The sequence below is a fragment of the Odontesthes bonariensis genome, chromosome 6, assembly GCF_027942865.1.
Source record: "Odontesthes bonariensis isolate fOdoBon6 chromosome 6, fOdoBon6.hap1, whole genome shotgun sequence".
Classification (NCBI taxonomy): domain Eukaryota; kingdom Metazoa; phylum Chordata; class Actinopteri; order Atheriniformes; family Atherinopsidae; genus Odontesthes; species Odontesthes bonariensis.
Window position 1 is genome coordinate 18,438,124 of NC_134511.1, and position 21,198 is coordinate 18,459,321.

General features: G+C 41.6%; 1 protein-coding gene across 2 annotated transcripts; it reads right to left on the reverse strand.

Moving 5' to 3' along the window:
• Positions 1 to 3,194: 3,194 nt before the first annotated feature.
• Positions 3,195 to 18,166, reverse strand: ercc6l2 (excision repair cross-complementation group 6-like 2). 2 transcript variants are annotated; one of them, XM_075467738.1, is made up of 20 exons: positions 17,900 to 18,166; positions 17,007 to 17,419; positions 16,784 to 16,900; positions 16,473 to 16,666; positions 15,711 to 15,804; positions 15,492 to 15,559; positions 15,158 to 15,365; positions 14,872 to 15,012; positions 14,518 to 14,634; positions 14,292 to 14,411; positions 14,145 to 14,207; positions 13,484 to 13,629; positions 13,191 to 13,286; positions 12,895 to 12,994; positions 12,094 to 12,246; positions 11,650 to 11,730; positions 9,562 to 10,507; positions 9,333 to 9,484; positions 8,732 to 8,889; positions 3,195 to 7,485 (listed from the first exon to the last, which is right to left on the reverse strand). In XM_075467738.1, exons 1-20 carry the CDS (start codon positions 17,925 to 17,927, stop codon positions 6,294 to 6,296), a joined length of 4,587 nt encoding a protein of 1,528 aa, XP_075323853.1. In that variant the 5' UTR covers positions 17,928 to 18,166; the 3' UTR covers positions 3,195 to 6,293. The 2 variants fall into 2 exon arrangements, with proteins under 2 accessions (XP_075323853.1, XP_075323852.1); XM_075467737.1 differs by having other exon boundaries at positions 14,145 to 14,216.
• Between the last annotated feature and the right edge of the window lie 3,032 nt (positions 18,167 to 21,198).

The window sequence follows — 21,198 nt, forward strand, 5'->3', positions numbered from 1 at the left end:
ACATCAAAAGGTATGGTTGATAGGTTAATATTACTACAGCCATAATAGCAGGTTACAGGTAGCCAAGACAGTTCACTTCCTCTTTGTAGATCATCAGTGTGGCTGAGCTATTTTCTTCCACATTTGCAGAGTAATGGATTTACCATCAATGGGATCATGTTTTAGTACAAATATTAGGTAAGAACAGCTTCAGCATGTCTAAAGCCTCTGGCAGATGAAAGATTCATTACAGAAGGGGTAAAAGAAAGTCTCTGTTTTCATTTCAGTGGATGAGCACGGCTTACATGGGTGGTCAGTGTTATTGTACATGTGTGCGCATGTGTGTGTTTTTCTATAAACATAAGGTCCAAAAACAAAAAGTCCTTTAGACTTGTAGGGTCCAACGTGTTTCGTAAGAACCAAATGGTGGGTCCAGTGTGTTTGAAATGATTTTAAAGGCTCATAACTTGGTTTTATGGTTAGGTTTAAAATAAGGGTGAGAGTTTAGGTTAGGCATTCGACTCTTAGAGTGAGGGTAAGTGGCAAGGGAATGCATCGTGCCATGGATAAATCACCACACAAGCATTTCTGTGTGTGTGTGTGTGTGTGTGTGTGTGTGTGTGTGTGTGTGTGTGTGTGTGTGTGTGTGTGTGTGTGTGTGTGTGTGTGTGTGTGTGTGTGTTAGAAAAGGAGCGAGGTGCTGCTTTTGAGGATGCTCCATGTTTGACTCCTCTCTCCTCCATGGACACTGCCTGTGTGTTGTTTCAGTAAACAGAAGGGTCCACAGATGATCCAAGACAAGCACATGGCCACTGCAGCCCACCCAAGAGCCAAGGTCAAGCTGGCTAACCTTCAGACATACACACAATTACACACTAAAGTCGCCACACAAGAAAATTCTCCAGCTTGTCAGAGGAGTTTTGGTTTAAGTGGGGAACTCTTTCACCTTTATGCCTGATCCAATCTAAAAAGGCTGACCAAGGTAGCAAGATCCTCTGACAATGGATAATGCTGAACAATAAAACCCCAAAGTCTGACTATTTTGTGAATGTGCCGTGCGAGAAAGTATAAACAGTTGACCATTTATACAAGCTGGAATATTTCTGTGACATGATTACCAACTTGTCTCTCAAACTCAAACACAGGGATATCCACTCTCACATAGGAGTTCAAGATGTAATTATCTCCCCTAACAGTAATAATACATACACATTCTGTCCCATCTTGCAGGGGAGTCTTTGAAACTCAAGAGGATCATTTCGATCCTTCAACTTCTCTAAGAGAGGAGATGAACTGAACTATCTGCGAGGAATCAGGGAAGAGTCAGACGGGAAAATAGGTAGGTAGGGAGCAGAAAGAGAACAAAAACCTTGATTTTTTTTAAGGAATGGATGAATTAAAAAGGAGAAGGCCGGTGGCTTCTCTGATGACCGAGCGGTCACATATGGCTAAGCTTTGCTTGCATAGCCTCACTTCAAGGCTAAGGGCCCTGCAAACATAAACAGTGGAAAGGCTGCAGCTGGAGCAGGGAGGCAGCCGCTTGCTTACCGAGACCTCTCTATACTAAACAATGGATCAAGTGAAGCACAGTCCTTTGGCAGTGCAACAGAGATCCAGGCTGGCTCAGAAAAGCCTTTCTTCTGTACGTTTATGTCTTTGCTCTCTCAATATTTACTCCATGGGAAAACATACAATTTTCCACTCCTTTTGTCTAAAAGGAGCAAAAGAGTAGACCTCCCTCTGTTCCTGTGTCTTCCACCAGTCAACGTCAGAGATGGAGAGGACGGTGTCTGTCTGCGCAAAATATCCTAATAAGACACAACTTGCGACAACTGCACAGCTCAGATTATGAATTCCCATCATTTCATAATTGCTAGAACTCCGAACAGATGCTGGCAACAAAGATTTGATCTTTGCACAGAATCTCATCCAGTGCAATTCATTGATATTCACACACATGGTCTTTTTCCAGCGGTGTTCTGGTGAAGAAAAACAAAGTGAGGATTAGTCTCTCTTACCCTGTGAGTCAGTGCATTAGAAACTTGGTTTGTAAAAGTGTGTGTGCATGTGTGTGCATCTGTGTTATATCTCTTTTATGATGGGGCACAATGGGGAACGGAAGGGCCCAGGAGCCAGTGAATTAACCCAAATTACAGCTAACAGTTGCCTGGGTAACTGGAGAGGAATGAGGGGCAAATGGTGTGTAATTTCCTAATGAAGGGGGGGGGGGGTTCTTCTATTTCACATTTAGAGACCTCTTCTACATGTTACCGTAACAACAGGAGAGCTCTGTACCACTTCAGCGTAGTTGTTTACTTGCTGAGTCAACCAAATGTTTCTCTAATAGGCCTGAGATACAAATTTCTGATGTTTTTCCCACATAAACATTTATGATGGCCCCTACAAGATTCTTTAACCGGTTGTTGTTGTCTTTTTTAACGACACTTTTTCATGAAATGATTTAGGTACAGTTCCTCGAAGAACTGTAGAATGATGATACATTTACTTCTCAGTCCTCAGAAGCACGTTCCCATCAGTATAGGTGACGGGATCCTAGATTAAATCAGATCAGTTTTAGAGTTTTCTGACACACTTTTGTGCTTTTCTGCTTGTCTAACCGCTTAAAAGTGCGTAAGCCTCAGTTAAGACGGCGACATGACGGCACAAAAAAAGGATTTGATGACAGTTGGGGGCATGTTCCCTAAGGATAAAAATCTATCTACAGCTAAGAGTCTTAATGTTGTTGTTTGGTTGATTTTCACCAATTTTTCTTGTGAGAAACTCCTAGCTCTGAGATCCCAATAAAAGGTCAATTTCCTTCCAAACTTTTGCTTGGTGTTCCTGTACTTTCTCCGAAAACAATCTGTGCAAACACTGCAGAGAATGTTGAGAAGAAGGCTTTGGTCTTCAGCTCTATGCCTTTTCGAGGTCTGTTAATCTTCCGCTCGCTGAATTATTCGCAGTAATGCAAATTTTAACCGGGGATGGCCGAATCCTTGCGTTCCACATGTTCGCACGGCACCCTGTTCAATCACTGGAGAGATCATTCAGTTGCTCACCAATGTTTGTGTTGCTTTAAAAGTGCAGCACAAAAAGGAAAAGAAGAGTTGACTGATCAAATCCCAATCATACACATGTTAGTATAAATTTGTTTCCTAATCAGAATGTTGATATTTTTGGATTTAAAAAAGAAAGGAAAAAACCAGGGTCTCGTTTACATTTTGTTTATTTTACCAAAGATGTCTCATGACAAAAAACAATGTTTTATGCACCTCAGCATGAGCTATTTTCTAATCAGTGACAGTTTGCAGGCCTTCATTGCAGAGTGAACATATGGAAACCCGAGCCAAAGATGACTGGGGGTCAGCATGGGTCAACACTCATTCACAGCTTTTTACGAAATAAATCAAACTAGAAGTCACAGCCTGACGTCTGCAAATAAACTCACATGTCCTGGACGTCTCTTTGCCACTCTGCATGGCTGTCGGGCATACAACGGATTCACAGGCGCTCATAATATAGAGACAGGAAGTATAAACAGACCTCTCTCCTTGCTCTTGACACAAGACACTCATGGGAGGAAAGGAAAAGCACACTTCATTAAGATCCTTCTTGCAATGAGAAACTGGACCACATGGCATGTTATAAAATAAAATGAAATCTCCTTTGGGACATGAATCCTACAGATAAATTTAAGGATAAGAGAGCGTTGTTTGCCACTGAGCCGTGTTAGCTCACCTGCATTAACCTCTAACCGCTGCCAGTCATCTGGCAAGCCCTTCAATTGTCAGTAAAATGCTGAGCCCCTCTCCTATCTCACTTGAACTATGACAACAACAAAAAAAAACTCAGATAGAGATCTGCGAATCTGTGGAAGAAACGGTGAGAGGAGAACAGAGAGGAAGCTTGGGTTCTGGAAGAGAAAGGGCGTTTTTATTCTTTTGTGTACGATTGGAACAGGTGTGACAGATGTGGGGCCTCGGTATACTCGTGTCTGTAGCCGTGATCTGCCACCCAGAAGCACGCACACACAAGCTATTTACCGACCTGCGTGATCTGTTGAGACACGCCGTCCTTTCTCTTGTTTATTGATGGCTATCAGCACTTTCTCATTTCTTCCAAACAAAACACGCCACTTACACAGCGCAGCTCTCTCTGGGCTTCCATTTACTTCGGCTCAACAGCTGAAAGAGGTCAAATACAGCTGTGGGTTACAGCACACTCGTAAACACATAAAAAAAAAAGGCTTGATTTTGTTTTTTTCAAATTGCAACCAAGAATGAAGTTTGAGCAATGAGTACGATTCTCTTTTTCTTGAAACGGTGGAAAAGATAACTCTAACAGAGTTTCAGACCACCTTGGAAAAATACAAAGGGAAGGGTTCCCCCCCTTCCCTTTGTATTTGCGGTGCGAATACTACTTGCAATATCTTCTCTCCCTGATCCACAAAGTCTTAAGCTGCTTGTTGTTATTTCACTAATAGCACAGCAGCTTTCACTCTGGGGGCCTTTGAGCTACAAGTGAGCAGAGCCCCAGACTACTCAGATTACAGTGAAGAGGTCGGGGGGGGGGCACCAACCACACTATATGCACGCTCTCTTTGGAAGTGGGAGGCAGCGATGGGTGCAGAGAGACAGCCATTAAGGAGTTTTAAGTGATATCACTGCAAGGCCACCAACAGTTCTGGAGCAGGAGATCATGGTATCCCATAACAATTGCAGCTATACACCTACAGCGAGTTGGTTTTCTTTGTAAAAACATTCCCTTCATCCTGTCAGCTGCACCAACATTTCGATGCCTTCACTGAAAACAGCGGGTTGCAATGATCCAACGTATGTGCAGTATATACAGAACATCTGAGCCGAAATTCATGATACAGCTGCAACTTTTATCCCGATACCTCAAACAATTGAGTTTGCTGCTTTTCCGTGTTTTTCTTTTTCTTTTTTCTGTGATGCAAATGTTTTCAAATTTTGAACCGAGGAAGAAAATAAAGACCTGAACTGTCACCTGAATTGTCACCTGAACACATCCTATTCAGTGATGAATATACATTTTTTTTTTACTATTCATGGAGAAACCGCCCTGTACGCAAGTATATTGACAACTTACACCAAAGGACTGCCAATGCAGGAAAAAAAAGAGCTGTCCCAACTTTTTGTGAGACATGTTGCTGACACTGAATTCAAGATGAGCTGTTATGTTTCGTGAAACAGTAAAATGTCTCGCTTTCATCGTCTGTTCTCTATGTTTTACTGTGATAAAAAATGACAATTTAAGACCTTTGCAAATCATTGCATTCTGTTTAATTCACATTTTCCACAGCATCCCAATTTATTTGGAATTCGGATTGTATTCATGAATGAATAATTATTGGATTTTATCATTCATTTAATTTCTGATTTTCTCATAAAACAATTATTTCCCATATTTGAGTTAGGAGAGGATGTGGCCCAGACAACAGGCACCTTCGATTAAGGTGTGCATAACTGCCGCGCTGCTTTGATAGCTCATGTGGAAAGGACCTCAGGAGGGATTTAACTGACACCGAAAAGTATTCTTGTAAAGTGCTTTTCAAATAGATGCAACATCTTTAGAAGAGCTGATCTCTTAAGACGTGTACGCCAGAAAACCTAACGTTTTGCTGGTTGTGTTTCATAGGCCAGCTACCAGTTGTCAAAAGATGGGCTGGTCAAGCAGTTATACAGGAGGAAGTTCACATCATTCGAGACGGCCACGATCTTAATGCAGCACAGTACTTTATCACATTCAAGTGGTCAACTGCTTGGTTAGCTAGTAAAAGGGCCTCACATCCCATTGACAACAGTTAAACGTGAGATTTACAGTGATGGAGAAACAGTGTTCCCCTTTGCCTCTGGGAAGATGTGATTGCTGTTTCAGAGAAGGTTCATTATTAACAGATAAGAAACCGACTTTATTTCCTCAATAAAAAGCTCATTGCACTTGCTGCAAAGAATGATAACTGACCCCAGAATACTAATATTTCAGAAAGGTAGAAAAATGTTTCTGAATTCTCAGTCTGTGTTACTTATTTACACTTAAAAAGCAGAATAAACTAGAGCACAGTTCTTGTACCGGAGTACAGGGGGTAACAGTCCTCCCCAAACTAAATGAGCCCTAAATATTTACAACTAATAAAAAAACTTGTCATTATTTAAAATGTCATTTTAAATAAAACGGGTAACTAAAATTCCTTCAGTTTTTTGTTTTCTTTTCCAATTTACTTGAGAACTGCCAAAATAAAAAAAAAGAAACAAACCAAAAAAAATCTAATCTAAAAGGCCCCGTCTGCATCACTTCCACAGGAACTTCTCGTTAGTTTTCCAGAGACTCTTGCTCTCCCTCTGTCCAGACACATTTCTAGCAGCGAGGTTAGTGTCGATGCAAATTCTTTGCACTTCTTCTGGGTCTGTTAGTCTGTTGATACTCTCCTCATTGCCCTCATTCAGGATGTCCCAGATGTCTTTGCGAGGGCCCTTTGATGCCTGCACCGGTGCACTGACCTGCTGGGTAGGTTGAGTCAGTAAGCTCGAACCGGTATCACGAGGATCGACAAAACTTGTGTTTAATGACACTGAGGGTGCGGGGGCTGCATTGGTGGGGCTCCTCTGTTGCCCACTTTTGGGCTTTGGTTTGAGCAAGTCGTCAAGAATCGATGTATCTCCAATAAGATCTGTTAAGAAGGAGTGATTACGAGAGGTGGCGGCTGGCTGAGAGTTCTCTCTCTGCTCGTGCAAAGTTTCACGTGCTCTCGCGGACGATTTCAGCTCCCGCTCCTGTCCTTGTGCTGTGGGTTTGGATAACATGGCGGCGCTGCAATGGCTGAAGTCAGAAGAAGAAGGGGTATCTCTGTCTGTGCGGTTCAGGAAAGCAGCAGCCTCCCCAGACCCCAGACCACTGCTGCTGGCCGGATTCACGCCAAGACCACCACCAGCTCTGTAGGCTCCAGAACTAGAAACACTACCACTCTTTGTCCTCTTGTGTCCTCTGGCACTAAAGACCGTCTCCTCCTGCTCCTCTGACTCAGGGCCTGGAACATCACATAGAGGATCTAGCACATTCTTTTGTGATATCTTTTGCTTTTCGAGAGGCTCGATAATATCGTTTTGTGAGATGCCAGATGTAATTTGTGGCACAGAAACATCATTTCGTGGAGTTTCATGTTTAGTTTTGGCCTCCGGACTCTTCCGAGTGCATTTTGCTCTTTTCCTCGTTCTTGAGGGATCCCTTTGTCGGTTTTCGTTCTCTGTGTGGCAATTTCTTTTGGATGGCGAAGAGGCGGCCGTCGAAGAGGTGGAGGTTTGTGCTGAGACAGGCAGAATGAAGTTGTCTGTGACAGTATCAGCCAGGTCAGGGTGATTCAATGAGGTGTAATACTGCCGTAGCCAAGCAAGTCGCTGAGTTGAGTCTCTTTTTAAAATCTCAATGGCGAATCGATGGACTGAGGAAAATTGGAATTTTTCTGCCATTTCCTCCAGTTGTTGCCTACAAAAAAACCCAAAAAAAACCACACAAAGTAAGAAATATATGTAGCCCAAATCACCTGCTGACATCATGTGAATTTAACCTATACTCACACACGCAAAATAGGCATAAATCCAGTATTTGACACTTATAAGTATACTCTAAGATACTTGAAATTAGACAAAAAAACAACATCTTATAAAAGCCACAAGGCCTATACTATCATTAAGATACCCTGCGGGTCTGTCAGGCCTAACCTTAGATGAATAGTTCTCCACATATTCAGGCTCATATCCAGACAGCAGTGCAAAATGAGGTGTTTTTCCTGAGCTCCTGGGCAGTCATTAAAACACTGGTATAACCAGACTCAGGGACAGAAATACTTTAAAGTCACTCGTGTTACAGCAGCATTATGTTGGTGTTATTGCCATTTGTGGCTTTTCACTGGAAAAACAATAAATAAAGGCAAGGGCTATAAAACCTGACGTGAATGTGGATTTAAATCATTAAACAGTTAGGTTAATTGAGGCGATATCAATATAACTAGTGTGTATTTTCACTCCCTGGCGAGCCTCTGGGCAGAGATACAGGCTTCCCCCTTAGGGAGTGAGACTGGAGTCTTAAAGGTGTCTGTCTGTTGGTATATGAGGGTTTGGGGGGGGGGGAATGCAGTAGGACAGAGTCGTGTATGAATATTATGCATCTGCAAATGTGTAAATGCCAGTTTGAATGCGTGTGTATGTATCACTGTGGGTTTGGAAGTCCTAAGGCAATCATACTTGGTGAGTCCCGGGAGGGCTGTGGTTGTGAGGGGGAAAACTCCTGCACTGTTGGGCCTGATCATAACCGGGTAATCTTTGGCACGATGCTGGGAAATAGGTGGAAGGGAAAACTCAGAGGTGGTCTCATGCTAAAAACACGCACACACAAGCACACACATACCCACAATTATTAGGGCCCAGGTAGGGGCTCTCAACACTATGTTGGTGGTGGGTTTTGGCTTACTTCCTTACACAGCCAGAAATTCCTCTCGTCTTTCCTTCCCTCCCCATTACTCAACTTCTTCAGCCATCCTTTTCTTCTTTTCTTCATTTTCCTGTTTTATTCCCTTTTAATTTTTCCTTTGCTTTTGTAGCAGGTTCCCTGATCTACAATCTTAGTTGCCCAAATGTGCTGTCACCTCTACCCTCTTTTACCTCTGCTTTTTCCTCTCATGGTACATCTTGTAACACCTACACTTCTATACCTCTTTACTGCGTCTCACTACCTGCATATGGATTTGGGGGTCTCTCCGATAATAACGGTGGTCTGTGCTTTGTGGTGCACACTCTTCCCGATGAAGACGACTGGATGATCCACATTGGGCCTCTGCATCTGGATGGTAGCGGGGCGGGGCTGACTGTCTGGCAGGGTCGCCGGAAGGCTCTGGTGCAATCAAACCGAAGTAGGTGTTATAGAAGGAGTGACACGCTCATAGTAGAGCTACCCGTTTTTCCCTTCAAAACCCCATAAATAAAACACAGATTATGATCATGTGCCTAACTTTAAATTAGCTGCAAGTGCTATTATTTTTATTACGTTTTTTGCCATTTAGGAGGATCTATTATCAGAAAACATTCATAACGACCTTCTTTTTTTTTTTTTTAAGAAAAAAATGGCACATTTCTTTGCAATATATCAAACAAATTATCCAGAATACCTGACAGGACAACAAAATAGATACCTTTCTTTTATTTTGGCTAAGGCCATTCTTTTATCTGCCATGAACACAGGGTTATAGTGCTGGACTGGTGATGTGGCAGACACAACTTAAATAATAATCCATGATTAAAGACTGGTTGGATCACACCAGTGCTTGTTATACGTACCTCCTGTGTACTGAGAAGGTTAGCTGGGAGCTGGGAGTACATTTTGCGCTCAAAGACGTCCCGTACGGCAGCCCTACTGATCAGCTCCTCTGCTTTGCTCCCCCCCACCACGCACTGGTTGGAGTGAGTATACACCACCTCCTGTACGCCTCCTTTAAGTAACAATAAATGCATCGTGAATGTTGGAATTCAGCTCGAGAAAACTCTTCCAGAAAATATTGAATCTAACCTAGCACACTGTCGATGGCTCCATTCTTTTCTTTGGATGCTGGGGATGTCTGATTTTTCAGACTTGTAAATGAAATCCCTCTTGGCACTCCAGCACGTCTCCCTGCAGTTGCAGGACTCGTGCGTTCATCCTCTGAAGACGTGAATGTCTCTATGTCTTCTGTGTATTTGGACCTTCCCTTGTCCCTTGCACTAGCTCTTTGCCTCCTTTTGTAGCGGTCTGATCCCCTTCCTCCATCTCCTCCTCTGTTATAAGCATGTAAATGCTCTTTCTTGGAGCAGGTCTTTGCCTCCAGGTCTAAATCCTCAGATTCATCCGAGCAGCCCTCAAAGCGAAGCCCTTTAGGAAGTCTAGTATTGAGCTCATCAGCTTTCTTTTTTACTAGTGAAGCGTTTTCGTCGCTCTGGTCATCCCCTGAAATTTGTCGATCCATCCATCGTTTCTGACCCTGTCTCCTTGCAGCATAATCACTCTCTTTTAACAAAGTAGTCTTGTCTCCATTACCTTCATGTTTTCTATTTAAGCTTGTGTCCCAGGTTTTTGATCCAGATTTGGGGACACAGAGAGCTCCATTCCCTTCACTGGAGATCTTGGAGATGCCATTGGACTGTAGATCCTCAGCATCCTCCTCAAAGGGGCTTCCTTCAACATCTGAACTACTGCCCCCTTCTCCTAACTCTGGTCTCTCTTTGACCCTTTCGAGGAGTCTGGAGAAACCTTGCTGGAGGAGACTCGTTCGACCAGGACCAACGTTAGCTTTCCCACTCCTGAGATCATCATCCGCACTTGGTTCCGAGGCCTTTTCTTTAAGCCCCTGTGCTTCCTCGTCCATTTCACTCCCACTGCTGAAGTCCAGCACACCTTTGGGAATCTTTGCCGCATCTCTGGTCTTCTTGGCTGCTTCATCTTTTGCTACTTGGCCATCTGTAAGTGAATCTCCAGGTTCCTGAAATAAGAGAGTAGAAATGAAGACAAAAAGAAAACGATAGGCAGACTGAAAAGGAAAAAAGTGGTTTGAAGTCATACAAGACTGAAAAATGATTGAATTGCAAATAAGACTATAAATGTGTGTGTATATATATATATATATATATATATATATATATATATATACACACATATATATGTACTGCATCAAGCTACAAAAATGAACCAAAAGGCTACAAATTAAAAGAAAAAAAAAAGGAAAAACATTTATTTTCCAACAATAAACCGTAATACACATCAATGTGACATAAGCCCTCTACCACGATGTAATAGGAGCTAAAGAAAACAAAAGTGACATTTCCCAGAGTTATGTGAATAGAGAGAGATTGTAATTTCATAAAATTAGCAAAATACACCACTCTTCCAAAGGTTTTTGCAGGGCTTGTGTGCATGCGTGCTTAGAGGCCTCGAGCCTCTTTCAGCGCGTGTTGAGGCACCCAGTGCAGTCAGTATGTCTGCAAGAATGCGAGTGGTCTCAGTGGAGCAGCACGACTGTAAAGAAAAAAAGAAAAAGGACAGCGCGGCTCATAGCGCAGGCCTGGCTGGGGAAAGAATGATAAGGGACATCGCTGTGTAAATAAATAGCTGGAAAATAGAAGATAGGCTTCGGTGTGGTCTGTTCCTATGTTTCTTCTCTTGGGTCGAGCAAATAATCATATCCAGCTGCTGTTTCCATCTGGTTTTGGGAAAAAAAACGAGACCAAGGGAACCTCATTCTTCGGTGTCATTTCAAAATGTAGAATCGAGTGTAAAATGTTTTCTTTGAGCCAAGGCAGTCAGTGGAAGTCCACTGAGAATCTACTGGATTAGATATTTTCATCAGTACCATTATAGCATTAGTATCATAGTGCTGAAGACCTATATGATGTGCGTTTTAAAAAAAGATCGCTGTAAGCAGTTTGTCATTTTCACACTATCAGAATAGAAGCTGTGGGCTGCTTAAATAATATCGAGTGGGTTGGTTTAACCGACGGGAAAGCCTCTGACTGAGCTCTGCCCTCTTTCACGTGGGAATGGGAGGATGAGTGGGCTGCTTGGGAAAGGAGAAGGGGAGAGATGAGTGCCCCACGGTCTGGGTGTGTGAGAACAGCGGTTACTCACGCCGTCTTTGTCCGTCTCCTCCTTCTCGTCACCTCGGTGCGTTCTTGTTGTCATCACGCCGGCCTCCACTTGTCCTTCTCGCTGACAGGATGAGAGACACGTTTATCAAAATGTAAACATTTCACTGGATAACATCGTCGCAGTGTTGTCAGAATTATCAACAAATGCTTCAGTTTTCATATTCTATCTTAGCAAAGCCTAACACCGAGTGTGTTTATGTAGACACAAGTGTCCTGGTTATGTTTCAGGTCTTGTAGGATCCTATAGATTTTAGGAGGGAGGAGAAAAAACTCTAAATCAGATTGCACTGTCCATGCATATAGCTTATTCTGAGTATCACCAAAACCAAAATGAACCTCACAACAGTGATACTCGATCATAAAAACACCCATTGTATTTGTGACATCCAGTCCTGTTACTGCACATAATCAATCAAACAATAACCTCTAGAATCCTGCGGGTGAGACATGTCCCTTGGGTCTGCAGCCTGAAGAGGTTTTCGATCCCAAACAGTTCCCCTTTATGGACGCCGTGCCCCTGCACTGCCTCAAAATACCGCCGAGAGCTCTCCTTGCCGACAACTGAGCACTGCAATTGCTGGTGAAAATAAAATCATTTCACAAAATACATTTCACAAAGCATGACTTGCAGATCAATGCGAGTTTTTTTTTTTAAATACAGATGCTCATTTTAAATTTGATGCCAGCAGATTGAAAAGATCTGGGACACGGGCGTGTTTGCTGTCGTGTTGACTCATCTCCTCTTTTAACATACTCTGTAGGTGTTTGGGAAGAGAGCCAGAGAGAGAACTGGTGAAGCTTGTAAAATTAAATCTTTCCAATCCTTGTTTGATATTGGATAATAGGAAACCCAGCAGTGATCAAAGCCCAAGTCACATTCCGTGAGAGAAGCAGCCCACCTCCAATCTTTCACTGGGGTGTTGAAAGTCCTCCCCATTTCTGAAAGACTTAGCCTCTCTGGAATGCTCTTTTTTCAATAAAAATTTAGGTTGCTGACTTCATCAGTTGTGTGATGTCCCTCAAACTGTCTTTTGTCACTCCTGTCCCAAATCTATTGAAATGTGATGCAGACCTCAAATCCAAAGGAGAAAAGTTAAAATGGTTTGAAAATGAAAAGTTCCAAAATAAATTTTTGTGGAAGAGTTCCAACTTTGACACGGTTTTTCGAGGCATAACAGTCTTGCCGAACTCGCGTTACAACTCACTGGCCATTTCTGTCGAGTACCTGTTTGTAAACTTGTCTGAGGTAGATAACCTCCTCTACAGTCCCAAGGGAGATCAGCCTAAGAACAGTAACGTCCCTGCACTGGCCAATCCGATATGCCCTAGAGAGACATAAATACACACACAGGCATCATGTCTATAGCATTAGGTAGTGTAATAAAACTAAATTGCCTTCATTTTGGATACTGCTTGCAACAATTAGCAATTACACAATATTGTTAGAGCTGCTAAGAAAAGAATGAAGCAATACCATTATTCTATACAGCGTCTAGCAGTAAGACCTGGCCCACTACCTACCTGTCAATAGCCTGGAGATCACTGGCCGGGTTCCAGGTGGGGTCAAACAGCACAACCACATTAGCACCGACAAAGTTGAGGCCAAGACCACCTGCCCTAATAAAGGAAACAATAATCTCAGGGTTTCATGTTTTAAAATCTGTTTAAAATGAAGACAAAAACTGAGAAAACACACTGGGATGTCTTCAAGGTCTTAATGTTTTTTTCAAAGTACAATTTATGGCACAAGGCCTGACTTTTAATATTTAACACAATACTTCAAATTCTTAAGCATCTTATCATTTCGAACTAACATGGTAGAAACCAGGCAGAGGTTGACGTGAGAGGAGCTGTTGAAGTCTTTGACGATCTGGACTCTCTCTCTGGGTCTCGTGGATCCGTCCAGTCTGCTGAAGTCCAGACCCTCTGCCATGCAGTAGCTCTCCAGCACATCTAACAGCTGACGGGTTGGATACACATTAAACATTTTGAAAAAAAGAATTAAAAACACATTAAATAATGGGAGAAAAAACAAACAAACGCACTGATACTTTTTTTCTGCGGTAAAATGAAGAGATAATTCATACACATGATAAAACAACATCCAGTGGAATGTACTCGGCATTCTAACTGTATATTTATGCATATAATATATGGGTTATATTAAGCTTTGCCCTTTATTAACCCTTTTCCCCCAAAAACATTAAGCATAGGTCGTGAAAATATGACCTCACTGCCATAAATATTATCACACGGTATCGGGTGACAGCAACCATTAGACTACGCAGAGTCTAATTATTTTAAATACTCCAGTTGCTCTTTCAAAACCCCAAAGGCTTACCTATAAATGTACAGTATGTCATGAGAAAACCATGTCTCCCGCTACTATTTTCTCTGTAAACCAGCTATGTTCTCACAGCAGTGGCAATTCAGAGGCTTCCTTCAATATACCCACCCAGCACACACTGCTCTCACCTTGGTTGACAGAGAAAAGATAAGTACTTTGTCCCTCTTTTGCAGGTAGTATTTGAGCAGCTTCTGCAAAACCTCAAAGAGAAAAGAAACGCGTTAACCAGCACCGGCAAAGAAGAGCATGAGACAATGCTCGCGTCGGTTTTGTACCTTCATTTTCCCACTGTACATTGGATCTGAAAGGGCTTCGAATGCTTCATTTTTGCACCGGTGCACAAAGTCCGGAAACTTCTCAAAAACCTTTGCACAGACGGAACTCACATACTTTTCCTTAAAGAAAGAGACTGTTTCAATGAGCAAAAATGAAAACAGCGTTGCATGTACTGCAGAATGTGCGCAAGAGGTAGCCTTCAGACACTGAATGTTGGGATTTAACCTGTTTCTTGCTGGTGCTTGGAGTAGACTGAAGCAGCGCTGCATGGTTGGCAACCTTCCTCAATATGGCCAAGTAGCTAAAGTAGAGCTCCTTCACTTGAACGCCTTCAGAGTTCATCTGCAAAAAAAAAAAAAAAAAAAGGAAAGCAGAGAGAGCAGTCTTGAAGCAAAAGCACGTTTACCAGATTCATCTCCGCACTGAAAGGTGAAATGCATGTGTAGCTCAAAATAAGATGAAAAACTGTATCATGCAACTTCCTTCAAATTCTAAAAGGGACACGGATAAAACAGCCCAAACTATACAATCGATTTTAAGATATAAGAAGACACACGATAGCAGTAGAGAAGCTCTGACTTTATAGCAGCAGCCTCTGCGGGTGCGCCCACTTTGACAGTCGCATTTCGCTGACGATCTCAGCAGCAAAGTCACGTCCTCCGTGTCCAGCACTGCCTGGTACACAGTGTGCTGAAAGTCTGTCAGAGAGCAGTACACCACCTAGGAAAAACCACAGCACAGAAGCTCTTAGAGTCAAACGTCATCTAAATTTTATAACACACTGTAGATGATGAACGTTTCGGGAGATGGGGAAAAACCATTACAATGATAAGAGTCCGAGTCACTTTGACGTGCCAAATCTCACCCTATCGTCCTTCTTTGGCAGTTGTTCTTTGATGAGAGCTTTAGTTCTCCTGAAAAACCAAGGCGAAATCTTCCTCGCCAGGGCTCCGACAGCCTTCCTCCCCGTAGCCAGGGCACGTTTAGTTGTACTGTGTCTCTGCCCCCGCTCGATGGGATCCGAGAACTTGTTCTTGAAATGTCCTAAGCTGCCGAGAGAGCCTGGTATGGCCCTAAACATGATAAAAGATGTTCATATAAAAGCCACCAGACACCATTTACAGATGAAAATGGCAAAATGTGCCAATGTCGTTACAGAAACTTACTGAGGCGGGTTTGTAAATATGCAGTCAACTCACCAATCCATGACACACCATAGCTCCTCAAGGTTGTTCTGTAAGATGGTGCCAGTGAGACCAATTCTGACCTGATGGAAACATAAGCATCAAATATCAGGTATTACGAAGTGTATTTGAAATGTTCACTTAATACCACTTAATTTCCTTGCCAAACACTTCTTTTTCGCACATTTTGTAAGAACATTGCAAAGTAGCAACATAACACAAAAGCTCTCTGACCTTACATCTCAGCTCCTTCATGGCCTGAGTGATCTGAGAATTTGGATTTTTTATTTTGTGGGCCTCATCCACAACCACAGCAGACCATTCTATCCTGCAGGGAGGGCAAAGAAACTTTATTCTTAAGAGTAGAAAAAAAAAAAATCAGATGGAGGGACAATAAATAATTTGGGACATATTCAAGAATGATGTAAAAAACATATGCAGATGAGATGCAATATTTTTCTGCTTTCGGGTGCGCAGCTTAGACACAGAGCCCAATCCAACCATGCATCGTCCAGACCAGAAGGGAAAACAATTCATCACTCTACCATGACTGTGTATTGTGGGAATGTTGTGCCTCTCTCCACTTTTCCCTGCCAGCAAAACACTCATGTGTGGCGAGATACACTACCAAAAGGACAAAGAACCTACAACTAAATGTTTATAGGCTCCTGAGCTGAAAAACAGAGCTTTTCAGAGGACGAATGTTGATACAAACTTGAGGCATCAGCAGAAATAGAAAGAGTCACTTGTAAGTCATATATCCAAATGTCTTGTTACTATGTTTCTGTGTGTGAAGCACACTGACAGCATGGTAATCGTGCTCTGGTGAAACACAAAGAAATCCTCATCATTACGTTTTCAAGTGCCTTTGCCAACTCAAGCGGCTTGTTGTTGTAGTTTTTAGCCCACGACAGGGATTTACTTTGATCCCTTGGTTGCATATAGTCTGGCCACTTAATTCTAGAGTAAGATGTGTTGTGTCGCTGTTGTTTTGACCTATTAAACTGATCCAAACAGAGGCGAAGAGTCTCATAGGTGGTGAGAGCGATCTCAGTGCGACCCTTCCTGATGCGAGCCAGCTCTTCCTCTTTCTTCAGCCCGTGGACCACCACACACTGGAAGTAACCCCATGTGTCCATTTCATCTTTCCAGTTGTAAAGCACTGACAGTGGGGCCACAATGAGAAACACCTGGACAACATCATAAAAACACCAAAATCAAAAACAGTGCAAGGATCTGCCGCACACGACTGAATCTGCCTGATATATGGAAAAATGTCTAGTCAAGTAGTATAATTTGATACCCACTTTGCAGGGATTACTTTGCTTGGAGGGTAACTGACTCTGCAGAAACTGAGGCCTGTTGTTCTCTATGTCCTCCCATGTGCCTGTTTTGTGCAACACAGCAGCAAGAAAACCAATGACCTATGGCAAAGAGGAGGACGGAATGAAAGACGGAGAGCCACGTCAAGAACAAATGCTCACATTTCAGCAATTCTTTCATTAGTTTTGCAGCTCATGTCCTTTGTACCTGTACAGTTTTTCCAAGACCCATGTCATCTCCTAGGATACAACCATAGGAACTGATGTAGTTATTGTAAATGAACTTGATACCTTCCCTCTGGTAATCCCTAAGGTATCTGTTGATTGTATAAGGGACGCTGTCTTCACCATTCAGCTCTAAAGGGATGCAGAGACTTGAGTCAATGATGCTACCAGGAAACATAGGTTTCTCCCGGGAAAAATGGTTTAAGCCGGGCCTAGTGAGTTTTAGGACAGGTATGGCTTCCTCTTCTTGCTCTTCCTCTTCCACATCTTTAGTGAATATCACCCACGCTGTGTCATTACTATGAGAGGTAGACGACAGTCTCTGGATGGTGGCCTCTCTCGGGATGCCATCTCTTGGATTTGGAGCCAGACAACGGTCACCTTCATGCCACTCTCCTGTAAAAGTACAATAACAACGGATCCACGTTACATCATGCAGTTTCTTGAAAATAAAACACCGCTTCCCTCATCAATGATAGATTAATAACACGGTAGATAATGGGGAGTTTTACAAGAAAAAAAAAAAGAGTTTCACTTAACATACTGCGGTAAAAAAAATCAAATAAAATAAGTGCACTTCAATAAGTGCAAAGATTTCACAAAAATCCCCCGGATCCTATTTTCATTTTTAACTGAGAATACAAAAGGATATACGTGTTTTTAAAAGAAGAAGTAGTGATATTCTCTAAAAGTGTCAGATAAATCAAATTAATCTACTCACGAATGTTCCGTAAATCAGTGGCGTTAAAGCTAATCAATGCAGGCAAAGCCAGAGAGTTCAGGGGGGAATTTGAGTAAACTACAGATGCTTCACATCGTGTTACGATTTAGTAGTCAGGAAATGACTGCTGTTTAGAATAAACGTGCTTTGCAAACCTTTTCCAGCAGCAGACGTTGAAGCCATCAGGATACATCAACTTCCCTCTGATCGTTCTGCCTGAGGAGGAGAGACAGTAGCTTGTTTGCTAACCTGATTAGCTTATCTAACATTTACAACTCAGCAAAACGCTGGAGTTAAACTGAAACGGAGGATTTGAATATATCAAATCACATCCTCCCAAGTCAGTCGCTAAAAGTTTTCCAAAAAAGCTCTCTAATTCCGCAGACAAAAAAGAAAGAGATCTGCAGCAACTTCCCTGCAGTTTTTTTAAATGTTTATCTAACTTAGCAACCGGCACCGCACTTTCGGCACATTTAAAAAAGATTGAAATTTAAACAAGATCTTTTCTACACAGACTCCACATCATCCTGTTATTTATTCCTAAAATCTGAGCATTTTTTTCATTTTTTCATTTTTATCAAACATCTCAAACATCTTGAACGTATTGAATTTCGTGTCGAAAGTGCTGCCCACCTTCTGATCTCCCCCAGATTACGAATGAAGTTCAGTGTTGAAGTGTAACAAAAAACAGTTATTTTAGCATCGTAATTATTTGTATTCACGTGCAAATTTTAAATATTCTTTGACTTGGTTCTTTTAATTTATTGGCATTTAAAAAATAAATAAATTACTTACTGGGAAATATTGTACTACTTGGCACATTTATCTGAAAACTTTACTTACTGTTTCCTAACTACGTTAAGACTTTTAGACAAGACATTGTTGAAAATTGTAATGAAAATAGTTTATGACTGAACATATAATATTTCCATTTCAATCAAATCCAGCATTTAATCCTGCTATTGCAATAAAGTATGAGCAATAATCTAATTTGTTAGTGTTATGAACAATACACTGGAATTTTTATTCAAGGTTATTTATACTGGTGTCACAAACACATGAAATCAAAAGAGTTGAATAGTTCCTCCTGCACAGCCTAAAGGTAATTAAAAACAGTTGTAATGAAATACGATGGGCAGTCAGTGGAAAAAAAGAAAAGATGGGCCAGTTGAGTCAGTAATAATTAAGTTTATATACTGTTTGTAATAAATAGAAATTACCTAACTTTTAATAACTCTCTAGGTTCACTTTTTCTTGTGTGAACAGCTTGTTTGGAGCATCTTGGACAATCGCCACAGTTCTTGGATTTTTTTTTTTCTTACTTGAAGAAACGACCCTGAATTGGATTAAGCGGGTATAGAAAATGGTTGGGTGGATGCATTTTATGTAAATAGGGCTGCGCGGTGTTGTAATGGTTAGCACTGTGGCCATTCCAGTTTGCATGTTTTCCCAGTGCATTAGTGGGTTCTCAGATACTCCAGCTTCCTCCCAACTTCCAAAAACATGCATGTGAGGCTAGTTTAATTGCCTATTCTAAATTGACCCTAGTGACTGTGCATGTTTGTTTGCATCAGTTGTTTGTCTCTGTGTGGCCCCTTGATGGACTGACAACTCTTCCAGGATGTACCCCTAATTTCGCCCAATGACAGCTGGGATAGGCTCCAGCCCCTCCCTGGTGTAGAAAATGGATGGCTAGATGAATGTATATAATCATTTCAGTCATTTACTTGTTGGATTTATTGACTAGTAATAAGTTATTCCATAATTAAAAGACAATAACCAAATCATCTTTATTCCTATGGTAATTTTAAAACAACAGCAATTTACCCAAAGAGCTTTCCATTCGGGGAAAATTAAAGAATTAATACCAGAGATATCAACACAATGATGAATCTAACATTAAAATAGCGATACAACAGAATTAAAAATAAAAATCAATCAATAAAACGAATGCAAAAGGTGATAACTATGGGTAAAAATAGATTGAATAAAGTAAAAGCTGTCACTAATAAATCAATGAAAGAAATATTGTCTCGTTACAAAATCTTTCTTTCCCAGGTTACTGTAGCCAGAAGGCTTTTTGAGCTGCTAACTGAAAAATAGATGTATAAAATGTATTACTTTTTGGTTTACTTATAAGGACCTAAAGTTGTTTTTATCATGAATAAATGTAATAATCAGATTGTTTCAAATCCAGATCACTACCTTTACCCGAACACCTTGAGAAATGTTTTAAAAAGAACAAACACAAGAAAAGAAACTTGCTTATGAGGGTTGCTTAAAACTGTACAATGCAAATGCTACCAGAGCACTAACAATAAAGTTTTTGTTATACCGGTACTTAAAATGACACTATCATTATATCGGCCAGTACTGCTGGACAGTCACAAGAATACCGCAACCAAGTCTGACCTAACGCTCGTAGAAGTGTGATAAAATCAAAACAAATGTGTTTGATATGATGGCATTAAGTTCACTTTGAGGCTCTCTGTTTCCATGCTGAACAGACTTGTAAACACACAGCAGCGCTGTCTCAGTTCTCCATCCCCGATTTGATTTTCCCTAAACTCTGTCCATGGCGCTCCAGATGAGGCGCGACTAGGTCCGCTTCTCGCCATGGTACACTGACATACAAAAATGGAACTTTTTGTTCCTGCTTTCTCAACACTGGGAATTTATAGGGCAGCTGCTGCAGATGTTCTCATAAAGAAAGCCCAAACACTGATGTCAAACAGTTTACATATTGCACCAGAACTCTCACACACTTGTTCTCTCACTGAACCACAAGGGCCTTCTCTGGCCTCGTTCTCAATCATACATTACCACTGAGGCAGAGAGAGTTGGGATGAATAGATCACTGGCTGCAGATAAGAAGCTCTCATAAACAGACATGTTCACAGACAACTAGTTGACTTAGTTGAGCGACTGTGTCGAGTGGGCCGTGATGGGCTTTGGTTTTAATTTCTGAAAACAAGTGTTGGTTTTCAAACCATGGGTAGCTTTGCTCCTCTGCTTTATGTGTGGAGTACTGAAGGATACCCTGATTACAGAATAGCAAAAATGAATTTAACATCCTATATGTGTGTGGGGCTGTTTGTTTTAGCTAAACTTTTCATGTAAAAAAAAAAATCCCCTCCTCAAATTTTTTGTTATTTTCTTTGCTTTATTATTTACAGCCACTATTATAGGGGTTGGGACATATTTGTCACCCATCCATCCATCTATTTTCTATATCCGCTTGATTAGATCTAGGGTCACAGGGAGCTGGAGCCTGTCAGTTGCCATTAGGGAGAGGTGGAGTACGCCCTGGATGGGTCGTACTTGTCATTTTTGCCTAAATCATTAGGCAAGTTTAGGGGGTCATAAAAAGGCAACTTTGAGATGCTGTAAGTTTTGCAGATGTGTTCTTGGTCTACAAGGCTTTCGTTAGTTTGACACATTTAATGGGTTGAAA